This window comes from Oncorhynchus gorbuscha, linkage group LG14 (assembly GCF_021184085.1).
Source record: "Oncorhynchus gorbuscha isolate QuinsamMale2020 ecotype Even-year linkage group LG14, OgorEven_v1.0, whole genome shotgun sequence".
NCBI classification, from domain to species: domain Eukaryota; kingdom Metazoa; phylum Chordata; class Actinopteri; order Salmoniformes; family Salmonidae; genus Oncorhynchus; species Oncorhynchus gorbuscha.
The window spans coordinates 29,038,253-29,063,594 of record NC_060186.1 but is presented as its reverse complement, the minus strand read 5'-3'; the positions used below and the strand labels follow the sequence as shown (position 1 = coordinate 29,063,594).

Below are 25,342 nucleotides of genomic sequence, written 5' to 3'. Positions count from 1 at the left end.
GCTACCTATCTGGCCATCCAAAATCACAAAAAAACACAGGGCGCATTCGAGCGGATCACTTTTGTCAAGTTTCCAATTCCAGGATTAGACTCCCAATTGTCCGACCTTCTTTGGTCACCACCTTTCAAAGTGTGTTGCATTATGGGGATATAAATTGTTCTACTTGCGTCTACATGTCGAGTGCATGAGCTTTACAAAAATCATGTGATCAAAAGTGTTTTGCAGTCGACTGCCAGTTCCTGCAGTTACTCTTTACCAACTTCATTCTACAGCCATCGCCTGCATTGTGGGAGGCTCTATCGTCAAGAAATCATTAGGTGGGTTTTTTACCAACCAAAGACATGACTTTAACAGGAACCAACTTTGCTTCAGTTAATATGATGGATATATACAAATTAATGTGATACTTGAGGGTCTCTCATTGATTGTAAAATGTACACACATTTTTTGTGACTGTGTGAAATGATGGTTAGAGATATGTTCATTTCAACATTGTAAAGACAAACTTTTATAAATAATGGCAACACTGCCATGTTGATCTGAGCCTTGCTGTTGTAAAACCACATTAGTGTCTGACTTCTGGCTGTTACAGATGCACCTCCCCCGACTTCACTCCTCTGCTTTCGCTTCACCACTTAAACCAGCCCACCGACTTCTGCCACATTGAAGCGTGTGTATCGTTTTCGTGACGTTGTCAGCTCACCCGTTTATAAATCGACAGAAAACAGCACATTTTTATAAAGTCAATAGTTTATACTGTCATTACAACATATTTTTGTTATCCAACGATTCAGAGGATCTCTATCCTTAAAAAAGTATCTGGGTGTGTGTACTTAAAGTTGCCTAGTCATTCTTCGTATTGTACATTATTGTTTATTTAACTAGGCAAGTCAGTTAATAACAAATTCTTATTTACAATGACTGCCTACCAAAAGGCAAAAGGCCTTCTGGGGGGGACGGGCTGGGATTAAAAATATAAATTTACATTACATTTACATTTAAGTCATTTAGCAGACGCTCTTATCCAGAGCGACTTACAAATTGGTGCATTCACCTTATGACATCCAGTAGAACAGTCACTTTACAATAGTGCATCAAATCTTAAAGGGGGGGGGGGGTGAGAAGGATTACTTATCCTATCCTAGGTATTCCTTAAAGAGGTGGGGTTTCAGGTGTCTCCGGAAGGTGGTGATTGACTCCGCTGTCCTGGCGTCGTGAGGGAGTTTGTTCCACCATTGGGGGGGCCAGAGCAGCGAGCAGTTTAGACTGGGCTGAGCGGGAACTGTACTTCCTCAGTGGTAGGTAGGCGAGCAGGCCAGAGGTGGATGAACGCAGTGCCCTTGTTTGGGTGTAGGGCCTGATCAGAGCCTGGAGGTACTGAGGTGCCGTTCCCCTCACAGCTCCGTAGGCAAGCACCATGGTCTTGTAGCGGATGCGAGCTTCAACTGGAAGCCAGTGGAGAGAGCGGAGGAGCGGGGTGACGTGAGAGAACTTGGGAAGGTTGAACACCAGACGGGCTGCGGCGTTCTGGATGAGTTGTAGGGGTTTAATGGCACAGGCAGGGAGCCCAGCCAACAGCGAGTTGCAGTAATCCAGACGGGAGATGACAAGTGCCTGGATTAGGACCTGTGCCGCTTCCTGTGTGAGGCAGGGTCGTACTCTGCGGATGTTGTAGAGCATGAACCTACAGGAACGGGCCACCGCCTTGATGTTAGTTGAGAACGACAGGGTGTTGTCTAGGATCACGCCAAGGTTCTTAGCGCTCTGGGAGGAGGACACAATGGAGTTGTCAACCGTGATGGCGAGATCATGGAACAGGCAGTCCTTCCCCGGGAGGAAGAGCAGCTCCGTCTTGCCGAGGTTCAGCTTGAGGTGGTGATCCGTCATCCACACTGATATGTCTGCCAGACATGCAGAGATGCGATTCTCCACCTGGTCATCAGAAGGGGGAAAGGAGAAGATTAATTGTGTGTCATCTGCATAGCAATGATAGGAGAGACCATGTGAGGTTATGACAGAGCCAAGTGACTTGGTGTATAGCGAGAATAGGAGAGGGCCTAGAACAGAGCCCTGGGTGACACCAGTGGTGAGAGCGCGTGGTGAGGAGACAGATTCTCGCCACGCCACCTGGTAGGAGCGACCTGTCAGGTAGGACGCAATCCAAGCGTGGGCCGCGCCAGAGATGCCCAACTCGGAGAGGGTGGAGAGGAGGATCTGATGGTTCACAGTATCGAAGGCAGCCGATAGGTCTAGAAGGATGAGAGCAGAGGAGAGAGAGTTAGCTTTAGCAGTGCTGAGCGCCTCCGTGATACAGAGAAGAGCAGTCTCAGTTGAATGACTAGTCTTGAAACCTGACTGATTTGGATCAAGAAGGTCATTCAGAGAGAGATAGCGGGAGAGCTGGCCAAGGACGGCACGTTCAAGAGTTTTGGAGAGAAAAGAAAGAAGGGATACTGGTCTGTAGTTGTTGACATCGGAGGGATCGAGTGTAGGTTTTACATTTAAATATAGGAAAAAACACACATCAAGACAAGAAAGACAAGACAACACAACACTACATAGAGATCTAAGACAACAACATAGCAAGGTAGCAACACATGACAACACAGCATGGGAGCAACACAACATGGTACAAACATTATTGGGCACAGACAACAGCACAAAGGGCAAGAAGGTAGAGACAACAATACATCACACAAAGCAACCACAATTGTCAGTAAGCGTGTCCAAGATTGAGATAGAACTGTCCAGTTTGAGTGTTTGTTGCAGCTCGTTCCAGTCGCTAGCTGCAGCAAAGTGAAAAAAGGAGCGACCCAGCATTGTGTGTGCTTTGGGGACCTTTAACAGAATGTGACTGGCAGGATGGGTGTTGTATGTGGAGGATGAGAGGGCTGCAGTAGATATCTCAGATAGGGGGGTGTGAGGCCTAAGAGGGTTTTATAAATAAGCATCAACCAGTGGGCCTTGCGACGGGTATACAGAGATGACCAGTTTACAGAGGAGTATAGAGTGCAGTGATGTGTTCTATAAGGAGCATTGGTGGTAAATCTGATGGCCAAATGGTAAAGAGCATCTAGCCGCTCGAGAGCACCCTTACCTGCCGATCTATAAATTATGTCTCTGTAATCTAGCATGGGTAGGATGGTCATCTGAATCAGGGTTAGTTTGGCAGCTAGATTTAACTTTAGCCTGCAGCTTTGATATGTGCTGAGAGAAGGACAGTGCACAGTCTAGCCATACTCCCAAGTACTTGTATGAGGTGACTACCTCAAGCTCTAAACCCTCAGAGGTAGTAATCACACCTGTGGGGAGAGGGGCATTCTTCTTACCAAACCACATGACCTTTGTTTTGGAGATGTTCAGAACAAGGTTAAGGGTAGAGAAAGCTTGTTGGACACTAAGAAAGCTTTGTTGTAGAGCATTTAACACCACATTTGGGAATAGGCCAGCTGAGTATAAGACTGACAGGCAGTGGCTGAGACAGAAGATTTTTTGACTTTATACACTGCACTCTTTGAGACAGGTAGTTAGCAAACCAGGCCAAAGAGCCCTCAGAGACAACAATACTCCTTAGCTGGCCCACAAGAATGGAATGGTCTACCGTATTAAAACCTCTGGCCAAGTCAATAAAAAAAGCAGCACAATATCTCGGACTCAGTGACTGACTGCAGGGAGAAACTTTGTTTCAGGGCAGGGGAAAAAGAGGGAGAATCATCGGGATAGTCGCATTAGGAGGGGTGGGAAATGAGGAAATGTTGGACGGGCAAGGAGGCATGGCTGAGTCAAATAGGAATCCGGACTTAATGGTGATTAAAGAGCTCAGCCATGTGCTTCTTGTCAGTAACAACCACATCATCAACTTTAAGGGACATGGGACGCTGTGAGGAGGAGGGTTTGTTCTCCAGGTCTTTAACCATTTTCCAGAACTTTTTGGGGTTAGACCCACAGAGAGAGAACTGCTCCTTAAAGTAACTAACTTTGACCTTCCGGATAGCCTGACTGCACTTAGCTATGTGCCTTTTTGCATCCGTTTAGACATATTCTGCACTTTATTGCTATAGAGATTTGTCTAGAAAATTCTCAAACAGAATAGCTGATAATATAGAGGATTGCTTTATATTCCAGGTGTCAGACTCTTATTTACAGTAGTATAGGCCTAAACAGTAGCTTACCAAAGGGGAGAAAATGTGACATGCTGAGAGAAGAACGACCGTGGTTTGGTTTCCTCCAAATCATTGATCAGTGATAATTCACTAACAGACTCTCTCTTTCAATTATAGAAAGTTGATAGACTTATGTAACAGCATTATAGAATTTAAACCGACCTACAAATGTATAGAGCTAGCCAGCTTGTAGTCCTAAAAACCGTAAATGAGATACCTCTGGTTCATTCAGCCATTCCTATGGGGAAAGAAAATAAGGCCGGAGGTTAACACAGGCTTATGAGATCTTTTATGTTTTGTTCTATGAGACAATACCAGCCAGTTAACATGACTTTTATGAATTATTAGCTTTTTTTTATTACATAGGATATTACAGTTTTTGACTTCCCGTTAATAGGATAGTCTTGAACGGAGCTCATCCAGTTTATTTTCAAGTGCGTTCGGCAGTAGAACGAAGGGTAAAGGCAGATTATCCACTCGCCGACGCAGTCTCGCAAGGCATCCTGCTCTTCGACCTCTGTATTGGCGTCTCCTCTTCATACGAATGATGGGGATTTGGGCCAGGTCTGGGAGAAGCAGTGTATCCTTCATGTTTGATTCATTAGAACAAATCCTCGTCTGGTTTGAGGTGAGTAATCGCTGTTCTGATGTCCAGAAGCTATTTTCATACTTAAGAAATGATGGCAGAAACATTATATACAAATTAAATATACCATCTATATAACCAATTGTCCTCCGCCATTCTCACAGTCTTATGGCTTGGGGGTAGAAGCTCTCTTAGAGCCTTTTGGTCCGAAAGATGATTTTCCGGTATCGTTTGCTGAACGATAGTAGAGTGAGCAGTCTATGGCTGGAGTCTTCGGCAATTTCTTGGGCCTTCCTCTCACACAACCGGATATAGAGGTCCAGGATGGTAGGGAGTTCAGCCCCGGTGATATACCCTCTGTAGCGCTTTGGTCGGTGCATTTGCCATACCAAGCGGTGATGCAGACAGTCGCACATGTTGCTGCATTCCATATTCCATATTTACATTGGTCTTCAATAGCTTGATTTATGCATAAGAGTAGTCTTAATGTAGGCATAATTTAGCTATAATTTGGCTAAGGAATTGTCTGCACTTAAAAGTGTAATCTAAATCATTGTAATTGACAGGCTACATTTTCAGTTGAATCCTTTTATTTCAGTTGTAAAATGTAATTCTTCAATTTATCTTTTTCCTAATTTGATTTGGCTATTCCTGACAGGTTACTTCATTGGGGCATGAGTAGTGAACGTAGACAATGGTCATTTTCCATGCCATTTCCACTGTCTAGTATCAAGCCGTCTTGACACCGTAACAGTGTCAGATCAGCTGGTGTACTAGTTTATTGCACTGTTCTTTTCATTGCAACCACGGCTATTTTAGCTTTGAGCTCCGTGTAATCTCACATTACTAGCGTGTTAAGAAATCCCTGTAAAATATTGCATCTTCGTTGCAATTTATTTATTTATAGGGGTCAATGCACATTAATCAACATCAATATTACAATAATGTTACTAATAATAATAATAATAAGTTCATAATAAACATCCATGTAAATGTGCTAATTTGCACCCTTAGTCCCTGGGCAGGTACTATACAAATACTCACTAAAACAATACAAAATACATTACATCCAATAATATATAATTCTAACGACAACACTATCATCAACTGTTGTCTTACCTATGAGGAACCACAGATAACTCATGTGTACAGGTTTGGATAGATTTGAGCCATGTTTTCAATTTAAATTTTTAAAAAGTACAATAATCAGTGCAGCTTCTCAAGTCCATGGGCATGACATTTCAGTAACTTGTAGCTCTAACTAAGAAGACTGATTTTACTGTGTGGAAAAGGGACAACACAATCCCCTCTATTTACTGCCCTTGTTATCCTGGAGAGGCTTTCCTTGAGAATGATATGCCGACATAGTGGTGGAGGGGCAAGACCATGCAGGATCTTAGACGAGGCTTGTATCTACATAATGCTTAAAGCTATCCAGACTAAATAAATTATGTTTGTAAATTATATGACAATGGTGGTAACTGTTTGGTTTGTTATAAAAAATCTTAAGTGTTTGCAGAGTGATTCAATTGGTTTCAGAATAGTAGCTCCTACTTGTGACCAGCTTGTGAGACAATATCTCAGATGTGAGAAGATCCCAGCATGCAGGAGGCAGGGCCTCCAGAGGAAGGAAAGGTCTGATCAACCTAAAGTTGGATAATCCAATCTTAACCGTGTTTAACCACCTTCTTCACATGTTTCTTAAATGTCAAGTTGGAGTCCAAAATGACACCAAGATACCTGAAGTTAGATACAACTTTCAGATTCTCCCCATTAACAAGAACAGCTCGTTGTGAAGAATCAATGGATTTCTTAGAAGTAGATACAAACAGTCTTGTCGATATTTAAATGCAGGCAAGCATACATCTGCATGTTAACATGTGGGCAAGCAAGTGTGAGATCATTTATATAGATTGTAAACAGAAGGGGGCCTAATATTGACCCTTGTGGGACCCCAATGTTATAGTAAAGAGAGTCCGACTGAGTGTCCCCCAGACGAAACATTTGACTTTTGTTTGTCAGATAGAAATACATCCAACTAATGGGGGGATAGTTTGGATAGGAGGGCCTCACTATCTCTCTCACTCTGTCTCTCTCTCCCCACCCTTACTTTCTCCCTACATCCAGAGGATCCAGGGAGTGAGCGGGAGAGTGGGTAGAGGGCTGCAGTTCTTTGGGGTTTCGGTGCACTCTGCTGGGGATCTGAACTCAGACGGACTGGCTGATATGGTGGTGGGAGCTAAAGGAGCCGCTTTCATACTGAGGTAGGTTCATAAACACTCAGTAATAAAAAAGATGACAAAGGAATGTATTCTTAAATACACTATATATACAAAAGTATATGGACACCCCTTCAAATGAGTGGATTTGGCTATTTCAGCCACACCGTTGCTGACAGGTGTATAAAATCTAGCACACAGCCATGAAATCTCCATAGACAAACATTGGCAGTAGAATGGCCTTGCTGAAGTGCTCCATCACTTTCAACGTGACACTGTCATAGAATGTCACACTTCCAGCAAGTCAGTTCGTCAAATTTTTTGCCCTGCTAGAGCTGCCCCGGTCAATTGTAAGTTCTGTTATTGCGAAGTGGAAACGTCTAGGAGCTACAATGGCTTAGCCGTGAAGTAGTAGGCCACACAAGCTCACAGAACGGGACTTCTGAAGCACGTAGTGAGTAAAAGTTGTTTGTCCTCGGTTGGAACAGTCACTACTGAGTTCCAAACTGCCTCTGGAAGCAACGCACAAGAACTGTTTGCCGGGGAGCTTCATGAAATGGGTTTCTAAGGATTGACGCTTGTAGACGAGAAGCAGGTATAGGGAGTGAACATTTATTTAACAAGGGACATGAAACAGGACAGGACAGTGTATGGACATGAACACATAATGACATTAACTTCTTGGATATAGGGGGCGCTCTTTTAATTTATGGATAAAAAACGTTCCCGTTTTAAACAAGATATTTTGTCACGGAAAGATGCTCGACTATGCTTATAATTGACAGCTGTGGAAAGAAAACACTCTGACGTTTCCAAAACTGCAAAGATATTGTCTGTGAGTGCCACAGAACTAATGCTACAGGCGAAACCAAGATAAAATTTCATACAGGAAGTGCCCCAGATTTTGAATGCGCTGTGTTCCAATGTCTCCTTATATGGCTGTGTATGGATCACGAATGAGCTTAGACTTTCTGTCGTTCCCCCAAGGTGTCGACAGCATTGTGACGTATTTGTAGGCAAATCATTGGAAGATTGACCTTAAGAGACTACATCTACCAGGTGGCCGCTTGGTGTCCTCCGTTGCAATTATTGCGTAATCTCCAGCTGCGTGTATTTTTCGTTTGCTTCGAGGAGAAACACAGCTGCTACGAATGATTTATCATCGAATAGATATGTGAAAAACACATTGAGGATTGATTCTAAACAACGTTTGCCATGTTTCTGTCGATATTATGGAGTTAATTTGGTAAAAAGTTTGGCGTTGTAGAGACTGCATTTTCGGATTTCTTTCTTAGCCAAACGTGATGAACAAAACGGAGCGATTTCTCCTACACAAATATTATTTTTGGAAAAAATGAACATTTGCTATCTGAGAGTCTCCTCATTGAAAACATCCGAAGTTCTTCAAAGGTAAATCATTTTATTTGAATGCTTTTCTTGTTTTTGTGAAAATGTTGCCTGCTGAATGCTAGGCTTAATGCTATGCTAGCTATCAATAATCTTACACAAATGCTTGTGTAGCTATGGTTGAAAAGCATATTTTGAAAATCTGAGATGACAGTGTTGTTAACAAAAGGCTAAGCTTGTGAGTGAATATATTTCTTTCATTTCATTTGCGATTTTCATGAATAGTTAACGTTGCGTTATGGTAATGAGCTTGAGGCTATAATTACACTCCCATATACGGGATTGCTCGACGCTAGAGGTTAATGCAGACACAGGGAACAAACGGGGGAGCAGACAGTTATAGACTCGGTAATCAACAAAAGGAAGGAGTCCAGGTGAGTCCAATGACTCCACCCGGCGTCCCACTTGGGCGAGGCATGGACGCTGGACAAGCCGGTTGGGGCATAGAAGCCCAGCGAACAGGCAGAGGCATGTGAGCCTGACGAGCCGGCTCAGGCGTGAAAGCCTGATGATCCCGCTGAGGCGTCGGAGCCCGACGAACCGGCTGAGGCGTGGGAGCCTGATGGGCCGGCTGAAGCATGTCGTGGGGTGGGCACCTTCTGAGCCCACCGAGGCAAGAAGAACTCTCGAGCCAGCTGAAGTGTGGAAGCCCGATGAGCTAGCTGAGGCACCCCCGGTTCCCTCGGCGACTGCACCCGGACCCGACTTCACCAACCAAAACAAAACTCCCTGATGCTTATTTTAGTGTTATCAGCATTCTGTAAGGATCGACGCTGGTAGGCAAGAAGCAGGTACAGGGAGTGAACATTTAATTAGCAACAGACATGAAACAGGACAGATTCTGGACATGAACACATAATGACATTAATGCAGACACGGGGAAGAAGCGGGGGAGCAGACCGTTATAGATGGGGTAATCAATAAAGGGAAGGAGTCTGGGTGAGTCCAATGAGCGCTGCTGTGCGTAATGATGGTGACAGGTGTGCATAATGAAGGGCAGCCTGGTGCCTTCAAGCACCAGAGAGGAAGAGCGGGAGCAGGCATGACAGGTTTCCATGGCCGAGCAGCTGCACACAAGCCTAAGATCACCACGTGCAATGCCAAGCATTGGCTGGAGTGGTGTAAGCTTGCCGCCATTGGACTCTGGAGCAGTGGAAACGCGTTCTCTGGAGTGATGAATCATGCTTCACTATCTGGCAGTCCGACTGACGAATCTGGGTTTGGCGGATGCCAGGAAAAAGCTACATGTCTGAATGCATAGTGCCAGCTGTAAAGTTTGGTAGAGGAGGAATAATGGTCAGTTTTTCATGGTTCGGGCTAGGCCCCTTAGTTCTGTGCTTCCAACTTTATGGCAACGGTTTGGGGAAGGCCCTTTCCTATTTCAGCATGACAATTCCCCACACACAAAGCAAGGTCCATACGTAAATGGTTTGTTGAGATCAGTGTGGAAGATCTTGACTGGCCTGTACAGAGCCCTGACTTCAACCCCATCGAACACCTTTGGGATGAATTGGAACACTGACTGTGAGCCAGGCCTAATTGCCCAAAATCCGTGCCCAACCTCACTAATGCTCTTGTGACTGAATGAAAGCAAGTCCCCGCAGCAATGTTCCAACATCTAGTGGAAAGCCTTCCCAGAAGAGTGGAAGATGTTATAGCAGCAAAGGGGGTACCAACTTCATATTAATGCCCATGATTTTGGAATGAGATGTTCGACGAGCAGGTGTCCACATACTTTCATGTAGCGTATCATTAATATTCATTGTCTGATAAACACAAATCTACTAATGTAACAATGGATGTGGAAATTGTATTTTACATTGTAGAACTCATTTAGAACTCATGGTTGTAATTGCCAATTGGTTAATTGTATGGTCCTGGGAGAGGCCAAGTGCTTATATGTACAGTACCGGTTTGAGTTCATGTTGGACAGATTCGATATTGTTCAATACTGTACAGCCTTTGCATCTACCTGTTTCCTTTCAGATAGGACAAGTTAAAGCCTGATACTTGTATTTTTTGTATGAAATGGGGCTTTCACCATTGGATCACCAAGACCAGTAAATAGATCTACACTGAGCATGTCAACCTGCCTTGCCTTTTTTAGCCTCAATAAATAGACAGATTTGTAGTTGAACAAGTCATTGCATGTATAGATTTTTTTTTTAACTTAAACTTGCAACTTGACTCAACTTGACTTGCTCTAATGCACGACTTGGACTCGAGACTCGACCCGTTCTACTTGGGACTCTGACCTTATGACTTGAGACTTGCTTGTGACTCGAATAATAGTGACTTGGTCCAATCTTTGGGTTCTACCCAGAGGGAAGTCTTATTTCCAGGGTGAATACATTTTTATTAATGTACACTACCATTCAAAAGTTTGGGGTCACTTAGAAATGTCCTTGTTTTTTAAAGAAAAGCACATTTTTTTTGTCCATTAAAATAAATAACATCAAATAGATTAGAAATACAATGTAGATATTGTTAATGTTGTAAATGACTATTGTAGCTGGAAACGGCAGATTCTTTATGGAATATCTAGTAGCTGGAAAAGGCTGATTTTTAATGGAATATCTACATAGGTGTACAGAAGCCCATTATCAGCAACCATCACTCCTGTGTTCCAATGGCACGTTGTGTTAGCGAATCAAATATTATTATTTTAAAAGGCTAATTGATAATTTGAAAACTCTTTTGCAATTATGTTAGCACAGCTGAAATATTGTTGTGCTGATTCAAGAAGCAATAAAACTGGCCTTCTTTAGACCATACATCCTGAGGCTGCATTTATTTTAACAAAGCTAATCTGAGAACAATGCTTCCTAAATTCAATCAGCATATTGAATGCGTGACACAGGCTGGCAGCATTCTGGACCATTGCTACTATAACTTCTGCGATGCATACAAAGCTCTCCTCCGCCCTCCCTTCTGCAAATCTGACCATGAGTCCATTTTGTTCCTCCCAGCCTATAGACAGAAACTAAAACAGGAAACACCCGTGCTCAGGTCTATCCAACGCTGGTCTAACCAATCAGATTCCACGCTTCAAGATTGCTTCGATCACGTGGACTGGGATATGTTGGGATATGACTGGGAAATGTCAGACAATAACATTGATGTATACGCTGATTCGGTGAACGAGTTTATTAGCAAGTGCATCATGAGGTTGTACCCACTGTGACTTAACCTTCCCCAACCAGAAACCGTGGATTGATGGCAGCATTCGTGCAAAACTGAAAGTGCGAACCACTGCTTTTAACCGGGGCAAGGTGACCGGAAACATGACCGAATACATACAGTGTAGCCATTCCCTCCGCAAGGCAATCAAACAATCAAAGCGTCAGTATAGAGACAAAGTGGGGTCGCAATTCAACGGCTCAAACGCGAGACGTATGTGGCAGGGTCTACAGTCGATCACGGATTACAAAAAGAAAACCAGCCCCGTCGCGGACATCGACGTCTTGCTCCCAGACTGACGAAACAAATTCTTTGCTCACTTGAGGACACTACATTGCCACTGACACGGTCCACTACAAAAACTCTGCGGCTAACATGAGCTAACATGAGTAAAACATTTAAACGTGTTAACCTTCGAAGGGCTGCCGGCCCAGGCGGCATCCCCAGCCGTGTCCTCAGAACATGCGCAGACCAGCTGACTGGTGTGTTTACGGACATATTCAATCAATCCTTATCCCAGTCTGCTGTGCCTACATGCTTCAAGATCGCCACCATTGTTCGTGTTCCCAAGAAAGCCATGGTAACTGAACTAAATGACTTCTGTCATCATGAAGTGCTTTGAGAGACTAGTCAAGGACCATATCACCTCCACCCTACCTGACACCCTAGACCCACTCCAATTTGTACAGGGAGGAGGTGATGGCCCTCGGAGTGTGGTGTCAGGAAAATAACCTCTCACTCAACGTCAAAAAAACAAAAGAGATAATCGTGGTCTTCAGGAAACAGCAGATGGATCATTCCCCCATCCACGGGACAGTAGTGGAGAAGGTGGAAAGTTTTGAGTTCCTTGTCATACACTTCACGGACAAACTTGTAACAGTTTTCTTCCGTCGAAGGAGAGGAGGACCAAAATGCAGCGTAGTTCGTGTTCAACATGTTTAATAAAAGACGATAACGTGAACACTACACATATACAAACATGGCAAAACCCCAAAACAGTCCTATCTGGTGCAGAGAACACAAAGACAGGAAACAACCACCCACAAACCCCAACACAAAACAAGCTACTTAAATGTGGTTCCCAATCAGAGACAATGACTAACACCTGCCTCTGATTGAGAACCATATCAGGCCATACATAGAAACAGACAAACTAGACACACAACATAGAATGTCCACCCAGCTCACGTCCTGACCAACACTAAAACAAGGAAAACACACAGACAGCGTGGTGAAGAAGGCGCAATAGCACCTCTTCAACCTCAGGACAGCAGTGTCCCCACGACAAAAATGACATCAGGTCTCCCCATGACACACATAGCAACCGTGTACCTGCTTCACTACGGATAACATTTTAGACAAGTCGCACGGTGAAATGGACGGTGTTACATTCTGACCTTAATTCTGTTGTTATGTCTTTGTTTTAGTATGGTCAGGGCGTGAGTTGGGTGGGTTGTCTATGTTCCTTTTTCTATGTTTTGGGATTTCTGTGTTTGGCCTGGTATGGTTCTCAATCAGAGGCAGCTGTCATTCGTTGTCCCTGATTGAGAACCATACCAAGACATAGAAATACAAAACATAGAAAAAAGAACAGAATGCCCACCCTAGCCACACCCTGGCCTAACCAAAATAGAGAATAAAAAGCCTCTCTATGGCCAGGGTGTGACAGACGGTCAGAAAAGGAAAGGGGGAGCAGAGAGGGAGAGAATAAAAAAAGAGGAAGGCCCTTGCCACAGACGCTGCAAAATAAGCGACATGTTCGCCAGTAAGGGACCAGGTCAGTCAAAACCACTAGCTAAAACACACACTGACACACACACGACACCCAGCATGGCGTGTCTAGCTAATAATAGTGACACAACGGCCGGGAGGCTAAACAGTTTGCACGTCTTACGTCTTCGTGGAGGAATTATATCATAGTAATGAGTGCAACATAGAGATCATAATATGACATTGAAGGCAATATATTTCAACTAGTAAAACATAGTAAACCTAGACTATGGACTTGACAGTATTCGTTCATGACTCATAAGCTAGGTAAAATGCACATACATTGTACAGCGAAACAAGCTACATTAACGTTACCATAATACATCCACGAACGTAACACCGTAGCCTGTGTGACACAGCACAGGAAATGACAAAGATCATTAGCGCCATTAGTACCGACATAACAAGTTACTACAATAATATACAGCTCTGGGAAAAAATTAACAGACCACTCCAAATGAAGAGACCGCTCTTAATTTTTCCAGAGCTGTAATAATGTAGCCTACTGATACACTAATGATAGTGAGTGTGATAATAGTATTTTCTTTGTAAAGGTGGAGGAAGGAAGCAGCGGCAGCACTAGATCTTCAGGTGCTCCTGCAGAACTGGAGATGGTGGTCAGTTCAGAGTCAGACTCCGAGCAGGAACCTTCAGGTACAACTGAAGAGCACAAACCTAAACACGGAGGCTATGATTTTAGATGTTCTTTATTTATGAGATTATCAGTAGGACTGTAACCGGGGGGGGGGGCATACAATCGATGACCACACAAGTAATACAAGTTTACATTTAGATTTAGGTTATTTACAATGTTGATCTCATTCTGCAGAGCAACCAGATGTGCAGAGAGAGACAGAGAGGGAGAGACAGAGAGGGAGAGACAGAGAGGGAGAGACAGAGAGGGAGAGACAGAGAGCGGGAGAGACAGAGAGCGGGAGAGACAGAGAGCGGGAGAGACAGAGAGCGGGAGAGACAGAGAGCGGAGAGACAGAGAGCGGAGAGAGAGAGGGTGTGAGGTTCAGAGCCCAGTACAGGGAAAATAGAAAGGCACAGCGAAAGCACTGAACATCCATTTGATTATTTTGTCCATCCTCAGTCCAAGGATTTTGACTTATTTTTTTCAGTACCACCCAAAACAAACCCCTCCTGAGTCATTCCCAATGTATTCCACTCCAAAGATGGCACAAACTCAAAATGGCTGACATACTATCAAGTAACTTACTCCTTGTCCTGCTCAGTATGTTTTGTCATTTGCAAAACCTTCAACCAGTGATAGTGCATTTGTCAAAGGAGGCATGCAGGCCTGGAAACATGCCCATCAGGGAGTACAGGAACATGAGAGAAGCAAGACCCATAGAGAAAGTGCAGAAGCCTTTATCCCCAGAGCTAGCTATCCCCAGACATCTGTACCCTTCTGTGTGATAAGCAAATGTCAGTTCAACGAGACCAGGTCAGAAAGAGGAGGAAGGTCATGGAACGTGTGATTGATGTAGTTGGTAAATGTGAGTTTAGCTACAGAGGACAAGGACACAAAGCTGCATATAACTTGAAAAACATGGCCGTTAATCATGGCAAGTTTCTTGAGCTTATATTGTTGCTAAGAAAATATGATGTCTGCCTACAAGAGCATGTTGTTTTATCTTTATTTAACTAGGCAAGTCCGAAAATCTTGCTTGTTTGTAGGTGACCAATACTTATTTTCCAACATAATTTGCAAATAAATTCATTAAAATTGCTACAATGTGATTTTCTGGGGAAAAAAACTAATTTTGTCTGTCATAGTAGAAGTGTACCTATGATGAAAATTACAGGCCTTTCTCATCTTTTTAAGTGGGAGAATTTGCACAATTGGTGGCTGACTAAATACTTTTTTGCCCCACTGTTTAATAGCCTCAGATATGAGGCTTACATCTAATTCTTGTATAAAATGAATGAGTGAGGATGTAACTGTTTGTGAAATTGTGTAATGTGATTTTGGACTGTTTAATGAAGGAAACTCCAATTCCCCCAAAAATGTCACTTAGTCCTTGGCACGCCCCCATGTGCACAGACAGGACCGGGCGTCATGAGATAGCCCTTTTCGATATTCCGAATAAAACCCCACCTGGGTTTTCTATCACCAGACCATGTTTCCCTTAATTACGAGAGGACAAAGGTTGCAGACCAGCTTACCTCGATAACGAGAGGGCCAAGGTTTGAGTAGATGGCTGAATCTTTTAACCATACCATGTGGTTAAACTCATAGACTATCGATACCGACAGAATATGAACATGTCTTTGATATTAATTACTAGTCTGCAGCTATGAATTCGGTATCATTGAACGCGAAGACCGACAACCGCCGAAACATCTATTCTATAACGACATGAATGAATGTCACTCTGAACTATCCATTCTAACCACAACAGAGAGATAGAGAGGATGGACACTCTCTAACAGAAACAAACTTTTCAACAGAGACCCCGACGACACATTGAGCGTAAATATATATATTGATTGCAATTGTTCCCGAATGAGTGAGCGTTCATGTGCAAAGGATTAGCATTTCAATTGTTATAATTATCAACTCTGTAGTGACTTCTCAGCTGACCCCCACTCCCCTTTTGTCTAACAAGCCACGATGCCTGTTAATCCCACTAGGGAAACTCTTATCATTTCCTTGTAACCATCTACTGTTTGTTTATGCATTTCTGTGAATTACTTAGTTAGTAAATAAATTATTTAAAACAATTGATGTATGGATGAATCATCGTGAAGACTGGGTTCGTGCAGATAACCAACAATTTACGACGTTTGGAATGAGACTAACGTGAGGTAAAGAAGAATTCATTAATCAGAAGACTATTGATCAGATATGAAAATATCTGAAAAGTTATATTAGGAAAATTATAACTTTGTAATCTGAATATTTTCCTCAGTGCCCCGACTTCCAAGTTAATTACAGTTACATGATTAATCAGTTTAATCACGTAATAATAATTACAGAGAGTCATTTGATAAAGATTAATCTTCAGTTTAATGATGCCAAAGACACGACACCGCATATAAACCAATCACCATCCAGGATCTAAACAACCCATTTTATAATTTGGCATATGGGAGAGTCACTCTCTTTCTGTATTTTTTCATGCTTTATTGACAGAGTATAAACAGCGGGAGATAGGTGAAAGGGGAGACTGTGAGGAGGGAGCATGTTTAAAAGACACAAGGTGATCCAATGTTTCTCAATGTTTTGGACCCCCTGATTTGAAATGGTTTAGAGCAGGGGAACATAACAATTCAATGGAAAGAGTAGACATTTGTTCTGTAGTAGTAGTAGTAGTAATAGAGTCTTTGATCTGTTGTGTCTTCTTGTCCACCCCAGGTCCCAGCCAGTAATGCGTGTGTTGGTGTCTGTCACCATGGACCCTCCCATGATCTCCCAGAACTACTTCCACTGTGCTGTCCCCATGGCCCTGAACACTCCCGTAACCACAGCCATTCTGTGTGTCACTGTCACTGAGGCCCACGTGGGAAACATACAGGGTACAGATTATCTCCACACTACAACATAACACACTCTACTTTGAGTTGTATTACTGGAATGAGAGGAATTTGTTATATTGGCTCGGTTTGTTTGTCCATTAATCTGGGTCCGGGAAACTGGCTCTTAGGTTGTTCGACAACACCTGTTACATTTCTTTCACATTTTTATAATGCTTTGGAGATTTTATGGTATCTCTTTGTTTTCTTTAACTTTATTTTCATTGTGTAACATAACCCATCTTGGAACACAGTAGTATTCAAACTTTTTCAGCAGGGATTCCATTTTTTTTCACAATCACACCCCACTCCAAATCTAATGAGACAACTTTAAAATCTGTAAATTAATTATTTTACAGATTTTCATCTTTCTTATCAAAAATTTATAAATACATTTACTATTTGTTTTTCTTCTAATAATCGTTCCAATAAGGTTGTATATTGTTCCTTATTGAATACCAATAAGTAAAATAAAAAAAGACAATTAAAGCCACTTTCTTTCAAATATTGAGACCCCACTGCGAACCCGACTTTGAATATCACTGCTGTAACTGGTATGTTTCTCTGCCCTAGCTTCTCTCCAGGCATCAGTGTCTGTGACAGTGGATCTACTGGAGGATCAGACCAGGACCAGGCCAGCCCGTCTGCTCTTCTACCCCAGATCAACATCCTCCAGCTGGGTTGAAACAGTTACAGGCACTGCCTGCCACAACTTCTCCCTCAGTATCCCGGTCAGTGGTAGCTTCACACCACTTTCTATGTGTGTGTAGAAATTGACCACCTTAGTCACAGGCTTCATCAATGAGTGCATAGACGACGTTTTCCCCACTATGATTATACGAAAGTATCCAAACCAAAAACCATAGATTACAAGGAAATATCCGAGCTGGGCTAAAGGCTAGAGTTACCACTTACAAGAAATGGGACATGGACACAGACAAGAAAGCCCGCTACGACCTCTAACAAGACATTAAACATGCAAAGGGACAATATAGGACGAAGGTGGAAACCTATTACACTGGCTCCGATTCTCATTGTTTTTTTGCAGGGCTTGCAGACGATAAAGGATTAGAAAGGAAAACCCAGCCGTGAGATGTTAAATAAAGGTTAAATACATTTTTTGAATGCCCAACGATGCAGAGCTACCAAACGAGCTAAATGCCTTTTACGTTCGCTTTGGGGAATACAACACTGAGTCTTGCGTGAAAGCCCCCGTTGTTCTGGGTGACTGTGTGATCTCGCTCTCTGTGGCCGATGTGAGTAAAACCTTTTTAATAAGTCAACGCTCGCAAGGCTACCGGAACAGACGGAATACTAGGGCGTATTCTCAAAGCATGTGCAGACCTGCTGGCAACTGCCTTCACAGACATTTTACATTTCTCCTTGTCCAAGTCTGTAATCCCAACATGTTTCAAGCTGACCACCATTGTCCCTGGTCCCAAGAACTCCAAGGTAACCTCCCTTAATGACTAACAGCCTGTAGCACTCACATCTTTAATTATGATGACACGCATTGATACCATCATCCCAGACACCCTGGACCCACTCCGTTTCGCATACCGCCCCAACAGATCCACAGATGAAGCAATCTCAATTGCACTTCACGCTGTCTTCTCACACATGGACAAGAGGGGAAATAACTATGTGAAAATGCTGTTCATAGATGGCGGCAGGTAGCCTACTGGTTAGAGTGTTGGACTTGTAACCGAAAGGTGGCAAGATTGAATCCCCGAGCTGACAAGGTAAAAATCTGTTGTTCTGCCTGTGAACAAGGCAGTTAACTAAATGTTCCTAGGCCGTCATTGAAAATAAGAATTTGTTCTTAACTGACTTGCCTAGTTCAATAAAGGTTAAATAGACTACAGTTCAGTGTTCAACACCATAGTCCCATCCAAGCTCATCACTAAACTGGGCATCTTGGGACTGAACACCTCCCTCTGCAACAGGATCTTGCACAACCCTTGACCACAAAGCGCTACAGAGGAAGATATACTCAGAGGAAGGTCCACTGGGGAGCCAGGCCCAGCCAATCAGAATGTGTTTTTCACCAGAAAAGGGTGGTATTACACACACACCCCCTCAAACTATCCTGCAGGTGAAGAAGCCAGGAGGTCCTGGGCTGGTGTGGTTTCACGTGGTCTGCGGTTGGGGGGCCACTTGGACGTACTGCCAAATTCTCTAAAACAACGTTGAAGGCAGCTTATGGTAAATTAACATTAAATTCTCTGGCATCAGCTCTGGTGGACATTCCTGCAGTCAGTATGACAATTTCACGCTCCCTCAAACCTTGAGTTATCTGTGGCACTGTGTTGTGACAAAACTGCACATTTTAAAGTTTCCTTTTATTGTCCCCAGCACAAGGTGCACCTGTGTAATGATCATGCTGTTTAATCATCTTCTGGATCTGCCATACCTGTCAGGTGGATCGGTTATCTTGGCAAAGGAGAAATGCTCACTAACAGGGATGTAAAAAAACAACAACTAAGAAATAAGATCATAGATCATCATCAGATCATCAGATCATCAGATCATGAAACATGGGTCCAACTCTTTACATGTTGCGTTTATAATTTTTGTTCAGTGTAGTTAATGTAATGGTTACTCCGTCTATCTGCGCTGACTCCATGAACACTCACAAGACTATACATACCCACTATATACACACACTACACTGACACTCTCCATACAAAACCTACACACATACACTACATGACCAACAGTATGTGGACACTCGTCGAACATCTCATTCCAAAATCATGGGCATTAATATAGAGTTTGTCCCACCCCCTTTGCTGCTATAACAGCCTCCACTCTTCTGGGAAGGCTTTCCACTAGATGTTGGAACATTGCTGCGGGGACTTGCTTTCATTCAGCCACAACAACATTAGTGAGGTGTGTCACTGATGTTGGGCGATTTGGATTGGCTCACAGTCGGCGTTCCAATTCATCCCAAAGGATTTCGATGGGGTTGAGGTCAGGGCTCTATGCAGGCCAGTCAAGTTCTTCCACAGCGATCTGGACAAACAATTTCTGTATGGAACTCGCTTTGTGCACGGGGGCAATGTCATGCTGAATCAGGAAAGGGCCTTCCCCAAACTGTAAAAGTAAGCATTTCACGGTAAAGGCTACACCCCTTGTATAAAGGTGCATGTGACAAATAACCTTTTATTTGATTTTAAATTAGTGCATGTTAATGTGAGTTTTGTCCCTGTGTGCATCCTTTTGGTGCATATGTGTACATTATGTTTCATGTATGTAGTTGGCTCCATACACACTCAGGTTGTACAGGGGGGCAGAGGCAGCAGCTGGCACAGTGGTAAGGAGCGTTGGGCGAGTAACCGAAAAGTCACTGGCTCGAATCCCTGAGTCGACTAGGTGAAAAATCTGTCATTTAGCCCTAGAGTAAGGCACTTAAACCTAATTGCTCTGTATAAGCGCGTCTGCTAAATAACTCAATTGTATCTGCAAATGTTCAGTGCATTTGACTTAATGGGTGAGATACGACAGACATTTATTTTATGAGATTGTCTGCACGACCATTGTGGAGACACCACACAATGCTTGTACAACTTGTATGGGTTTGTATTTACACATTTACACCTCACTTTTCCCAGTCTGTCTGCACTTGGTAAATGCTTAGTGTGTTTTTGGGGTGTTTATTTGAGGAGTGTTTTGGTGTGTTCTCTGGGTCTGTCCTCCAGGAGTGTATATCAGACTACCGTGAGGTGCCTCTGTCTGTTCAAATGGCTGTGGAGGGCCTGGAGGTACCAGGGACAGGAGGACTGAAGTCAGTCCTGAGCCCAGACAACCCAACCTCTTTTGCACACATGGTGAGCGCTCTGATTCCTCCTTTGGCCGCCTTCCCTTCCAGTTCTCTGCTGCCAATGACAGGAATGAACTGCAAAAATCACTGAAGCTGGAGACTCATATCTCCCTCACTAACTTTAAGCACCAGCTGTCAGAGCAGCTCACAGATCACTGCACCTGTACATAAAATGGGCTGTTTACAGATGGGCTATGTACCTACCTCATCCCCATACTGTATTTATTTATCTTGCTCCTTTGCACCCCAGTATCTTTACTTGCACATTAATCTTTTGCACATCTATCACTCCAGTGTTTAATTGCTATATTGTAATTACTTCGCCACCATGACCATGGCCTTACCTCCCTTATCCTACCTCATTTGCACACACTGTATATAGACTTTTTCATCTGTATTATTGACTGTATGTTTGTTTATTCCATGTGTACTTCTGTGTTGTTGTATGTGTCGAACTGCTTTGCTTTATCTTGGCCAGTTCACAGTTGTAAATGAGAACTTGTTCTCAACTAGCCTACCTGGTTAAATAAAGGTGAGATAAAATGCATTTAAAAAAAAATGTTTTCGCAGCAGTTTGATGTTTTTCTTCCAGATCTTGCTGGAGAAGGTTTGTGGCGAGGACCATGTGTGTGTCTCTGACTTATCAGTCAACGTCACCAGGTGAAATATGTCAAATATTTGTCCAATTCGTCATTGTATTAATTCAACTGTTTCTTAAACGGTCTCTCTCTCCCGCTCTCTCCTTCAGTCCAGAGGTGGTGTGTAGCGAAGGTTTCCCAGTAGAAGTAGAGGTAGAGGTGGCTAACAGTGGAGAGGATTCCTCTGAGGCTGAGCTGACACTGGTCCACCCCTCCTCCATACCCTTCGTTCCTACCAAACGGGTAAGACCCACCACTGTCGGGAGGGATGGAGGCAGGTTTAGGATGAAGGGCTAGAGAGATATATGAAGGGTTGTGATGGAGAGATTTAGTTGTGAGCAGGGGTGGGAAGGATGGAGGGATGAAAGGATGAACGATAGAGAGATATACTGTATGAAGGGATGCCATGGATTTAGTTGTGAGCAGCGGTGGGAATGATGGAGGGATGAAAGGATGGGATTTTGTTAGTTATGAGCAGGGGTGGGAAGGATGGAGGGATGAAAGGATGGGATGGATTTAGTTGTGAGCAGGGGTGGGAAGGATGGAGGGATGAAAGGATGGGATGGATTAAGTTGTGAGCAGGGGTTGGAAGGATGAAAGGATGAACGATAGAGAGATATACTGTGTGAAGTGATAAGATGGTTTTGGTTGTGAGCAGGGGTGGGAAAGATGGAGGGATGAAAGGATGGGATGGATTTATTTGTGAGAAGGATCGAGGGATGAAAGGATGGGATGGATTTAGTTGTGAGCATGGGTGGGAAGGATGAAAGGATGAACTATAGAGATATATATTGAATGAAGGAATGCGATGGTTTTAGTTGTGAGCAGTGGTGGGAAGGATGGAGGGATGAAAGGATGGGATCGATTTAATTGTGAGAAGGGGTGGGATGGAGGGATGAATGGATGGGATGGATTTAGTTGTGAGCAGGGTTGGTAAGAATGAAAGGATGGGATGGATCTAGTTGTGAGCAGGGTTGGTGAGAATGAAAGGATGGGATGGATTTAGTTGTGAGCAGGGGTGGGAAGGATGAAGAGATGAAAGGATGGATTATGTTGTGAGCAGGGGTGGTAAAGATGGAGGGATGAAAGGATGGGATGGATTTAGTTGTGAGTAGGGTTGGTAAGAATGACAGGATGGGATGGATTTAGTTGTGTGCAGGGGTGGGAAGGAAGGAGGAATAAAAGGATGGGATGGATTAAGTTGTGAGCAGAGGTGGGAAGGATCAAGGGATGAATGGATGGGTTGGATTTAGTTGTGAGCAGGGTTGGTAAGAATGAAAGGATGGGATGGATCTAGTTGTGAGCAGGGTTGGTGAGAATGAAAGGATGGGATGGATTTAGTTGTGTGCAGGGGTGGGAAGGATGGAGGGGATGGTGGGATGGATTTAGTTGTGAGCAGGGGTGGGAAGGATGGAGGGATGAAAGGATGAACGGTGGAGATATACTGTATGAAGGGATGCCATGGATTTAGTTGTGAGCAGGGGTGGGAATGATGGAGGGATGAAAGGATGGGATTTTGTTAGTTATAAGCAGGGTTGGGAAGGATGACGGGATGAAAGGATGGGATGGATTAAGTTGTGAGCAGGGGTGGAAGGATGAAAGGATGGATTTAGTTGTGAGCAGGGGTGGGAATGATGGAGGGATGAAAGGATGGGATAGATTTAGTTGTGAGCAGGGGTGGGAAGGATGAAAGGATGGGATGGATTTAGTTGTGAGCAGGGGTGGGAAGGATGGAGGGATGAATGATAGAGAGATATACTGTGTGAAGTGATGCGATGGTTTTAGTTGTGAGCAGGGGTGGTAAGGATGGAGGGATGAAAGGATGGGATGGATTTAGTTGTGAGTAGGGTTGGTAAGAATAAAAGGATGGGATGGATTAAGTTGTGAGCAGAGGTGGGAAGGATCAAGGGATGAATGGATGGGTTGGATATAGTTGTGAGCAGGGTTGGTAAGAATGAAAGGATTGGATGGATTTAGTTGTGAGCAGGGTTGGTAAGGATGGATGGATGAAAGGATGGGATGGATTAAGTTGTGAGCAGGGGTGGGAAGGATGGAGGGATGAGAGGATGAATGGTAGAGATATATTGTGTGAAGTGATGCAATGGTTTTAGTTGTGAGCTGGGGTGGGAAGGATGAAGAGATGAAAGGATGGATTTAGTTGTGAGTAGGGTTGGTAAGAATGACAGGATGGGATAGATTTAGTTGTGTGCAGGGGTGGGAAGGAAGGAGGAATGAAAGGATGGGATGGATTAAGTTGTGAGCAGAGGTGGGAAGGATCAAGGGATGAATGGATGGGTTGGATTTAGTTGTGAGCAGGGTTGGTAAGAATGAAAGGATGGGATGGATGTAGTTGTGAGCAGGAGTGGTAAGGATGGAGGGATGAAAGGATGGGATGGATGTAGTTGTGAGCAGGAGTGGGAAGGATGGAGGGATGGAGGGATGGGATGGATTTAGTTGTGAGCAGGAGTGGGAAGGATGGAGGGATGAAAGGATGGGATGGATTTAGTTGTGATCAGGAGTGGGAAGGATGGAAGGATGGGATGGATTTAGTTGTGAGCAGGGATTGAGGGATGGGATGGATTTAGTTGTGAGCGGGGGTGGAAAGGATGGAGGGATGAAAGGATGGGATGGATTTAAATGTGAGCAGGGGTGGGAAGGATGGAGGGATGAAAGAATGAACTATAGAGATATATATATTGATTGAAGGGATGGGATGGATTAAGTTGTGAGCAGGGGAGGTAAGGATGGAGGGATGAAAGGATGGGATGGATTTAGTTGTGAGCAGGAGTGGGAAGGATGGAGGAATGAGAGGATGGATTTAGTTGTGAGAAGGGGTGGGAAGGATGGAGGGATGAGAGAATGGGATGAATTTAGTTGTGAGCAGGGTTGGTAAGAATGAAAGGATGGGATGGATTTATTTGTCTGCAGGGGTGGGAAGGATGGAGGGATAGAGATATGATAAACTGTTTGCTTTTATCAGCTCGTTTTGTTTGGCTTTGATCATGTCACAGGTAATATTTCATTCTGTTATAGCCATCAGGACCAGGCCAGGTGGCTGTTTGGTGTGTGTCCAACACCACAGGACTAGAAAACATCACACACACAGTGTGTCCTCTCAGCTCTTCCGTCCTGAGACAGGGGGCACGGGTAAACATCATTAAGCCTTCTGAATTTTTGTAAAACTGAGAGAGACAATATTTTGATCTGATTCTGCCCTTCCCCCAGGTGACCGTGTTGATGTCATTCACAGTGTTTGAGCCAACCTGTTTGAGAGAAAGACTGGCTTTAAATGTGTTTGTTACTAGGTGAGTCACCATTTCCACGGATAGAACTTAACCAGTGATGGGGGGGAATTAAGATATTATTTTCTATTTTACTCTATTCCATTCATCTATCTAATCAGAATTTGTAGATCATAATTTGTGTCATGGTAAACGTGTATTCATTCTTCTGTCCTCCAGTGATAATGAAGGACAGGGCACCCTTCAGGATAACTATGCAAGTGCCTCTGTTGATGTCAAACTTCCTATCAATATTGTTGTGAAAGGGTGGGTGCATACAATTTCCTCTTCAGACAAAGTATCAATAGGACAATAGTGACTGAGGCAGGATAAATGATCTTTACTTATTATATTTCAGGGGAGACTCCTCCCAATACATAACTTTCCCAGACAACAAGCTTCTGGAGCACATATACATGGTAGGAATAAATCCTACTGTACATTGTACTGCTGCCTACTGGTTCTGTATACATGTCTGTCTCTATCTGTTAGTATTTCAATTACACGTTATATCTCTCCATCTCTGAGGTGGAGAATTTTGGAGATGTGGCAGCACCGGTCAATGTAACATTTGTGATTCCAGTGGAGTTGGACTCTGGTTACCTGTGGAATGTGTCTCTTCCTCAAACAGTGAGTGCAGCCTGGGTCCTTTTCATTAGGGTACACCTTTTTGACATTGTCAGCGAAAATGGGTTTTTCTTATTGGGCAAGTTTAGATAGTACCTTCGTGTTTCACTCACTTGAAGCATTTAC

The 25,342-nt window shown here is 43.6% G+C and overlaps 1 protein-coding gene across 2 annotated transcripts in view; it reads left to right on the top strand.

Annotated features, from left to right (window-relative positions):
* The window catches only part of LOC123994755 (integrin alpha-X-like), a 64,778-nt gene that overhangs the window by 30,303 nt on the left and 9,133 nt on the right, over nucleotides 1-25,342 (top strand). For both annotated transcript variants that reach the window (XM_046297716.1, XM_046297715.1), the window contains exons 15-25: nucleotides 6,877-7,013; nucleotides 16,690-16,850; nucleotides 17,421-17,578; nucleotides 20,549-20,677; nucleotides 21,263-21,330; nucleotides 21,419-21,551; nucleotides 24,342-24,455; nucleotides 24,534-24,613; nucleotides 24,770-24,856; nucleotides 24,948-25,008; nucleotides 25,118-25,219. In XM_046297716.1, coding sequence (XP_046153672.1) covers nucleotides 6,877-7,013; nucleotides 16,690-16,850; nucleotides 17,421-17,578; nucleotides 20,549-20,677; nucleotides 21,263-21,330; nucleotides 21,419-21,551; nucleotides 24,342-24,455; nucleotides 24,534-24,613; nucleotides 24,770-24,856; nucleotides 24,948-25,008; nucleotides 25,118-25,219 — 1,230 coding nt within the window. The remainder of the gene's footprint in view (nucleotides 1-6,876; nucleotides 7,014-16,689; nucleotides 16,851-17,420; nucleotides 17,579-20,548; nucleotides 20,678-21,262; nucleotides 21,331-21,418; nucleotides 21,552-24,341; nucleotides 24,456-24,533; nucleotides 24,614-24,769; nucleotides 24,857-24,947; nucleotides 25,009-25,117; nucleotides 25,220-25,342) is intronic.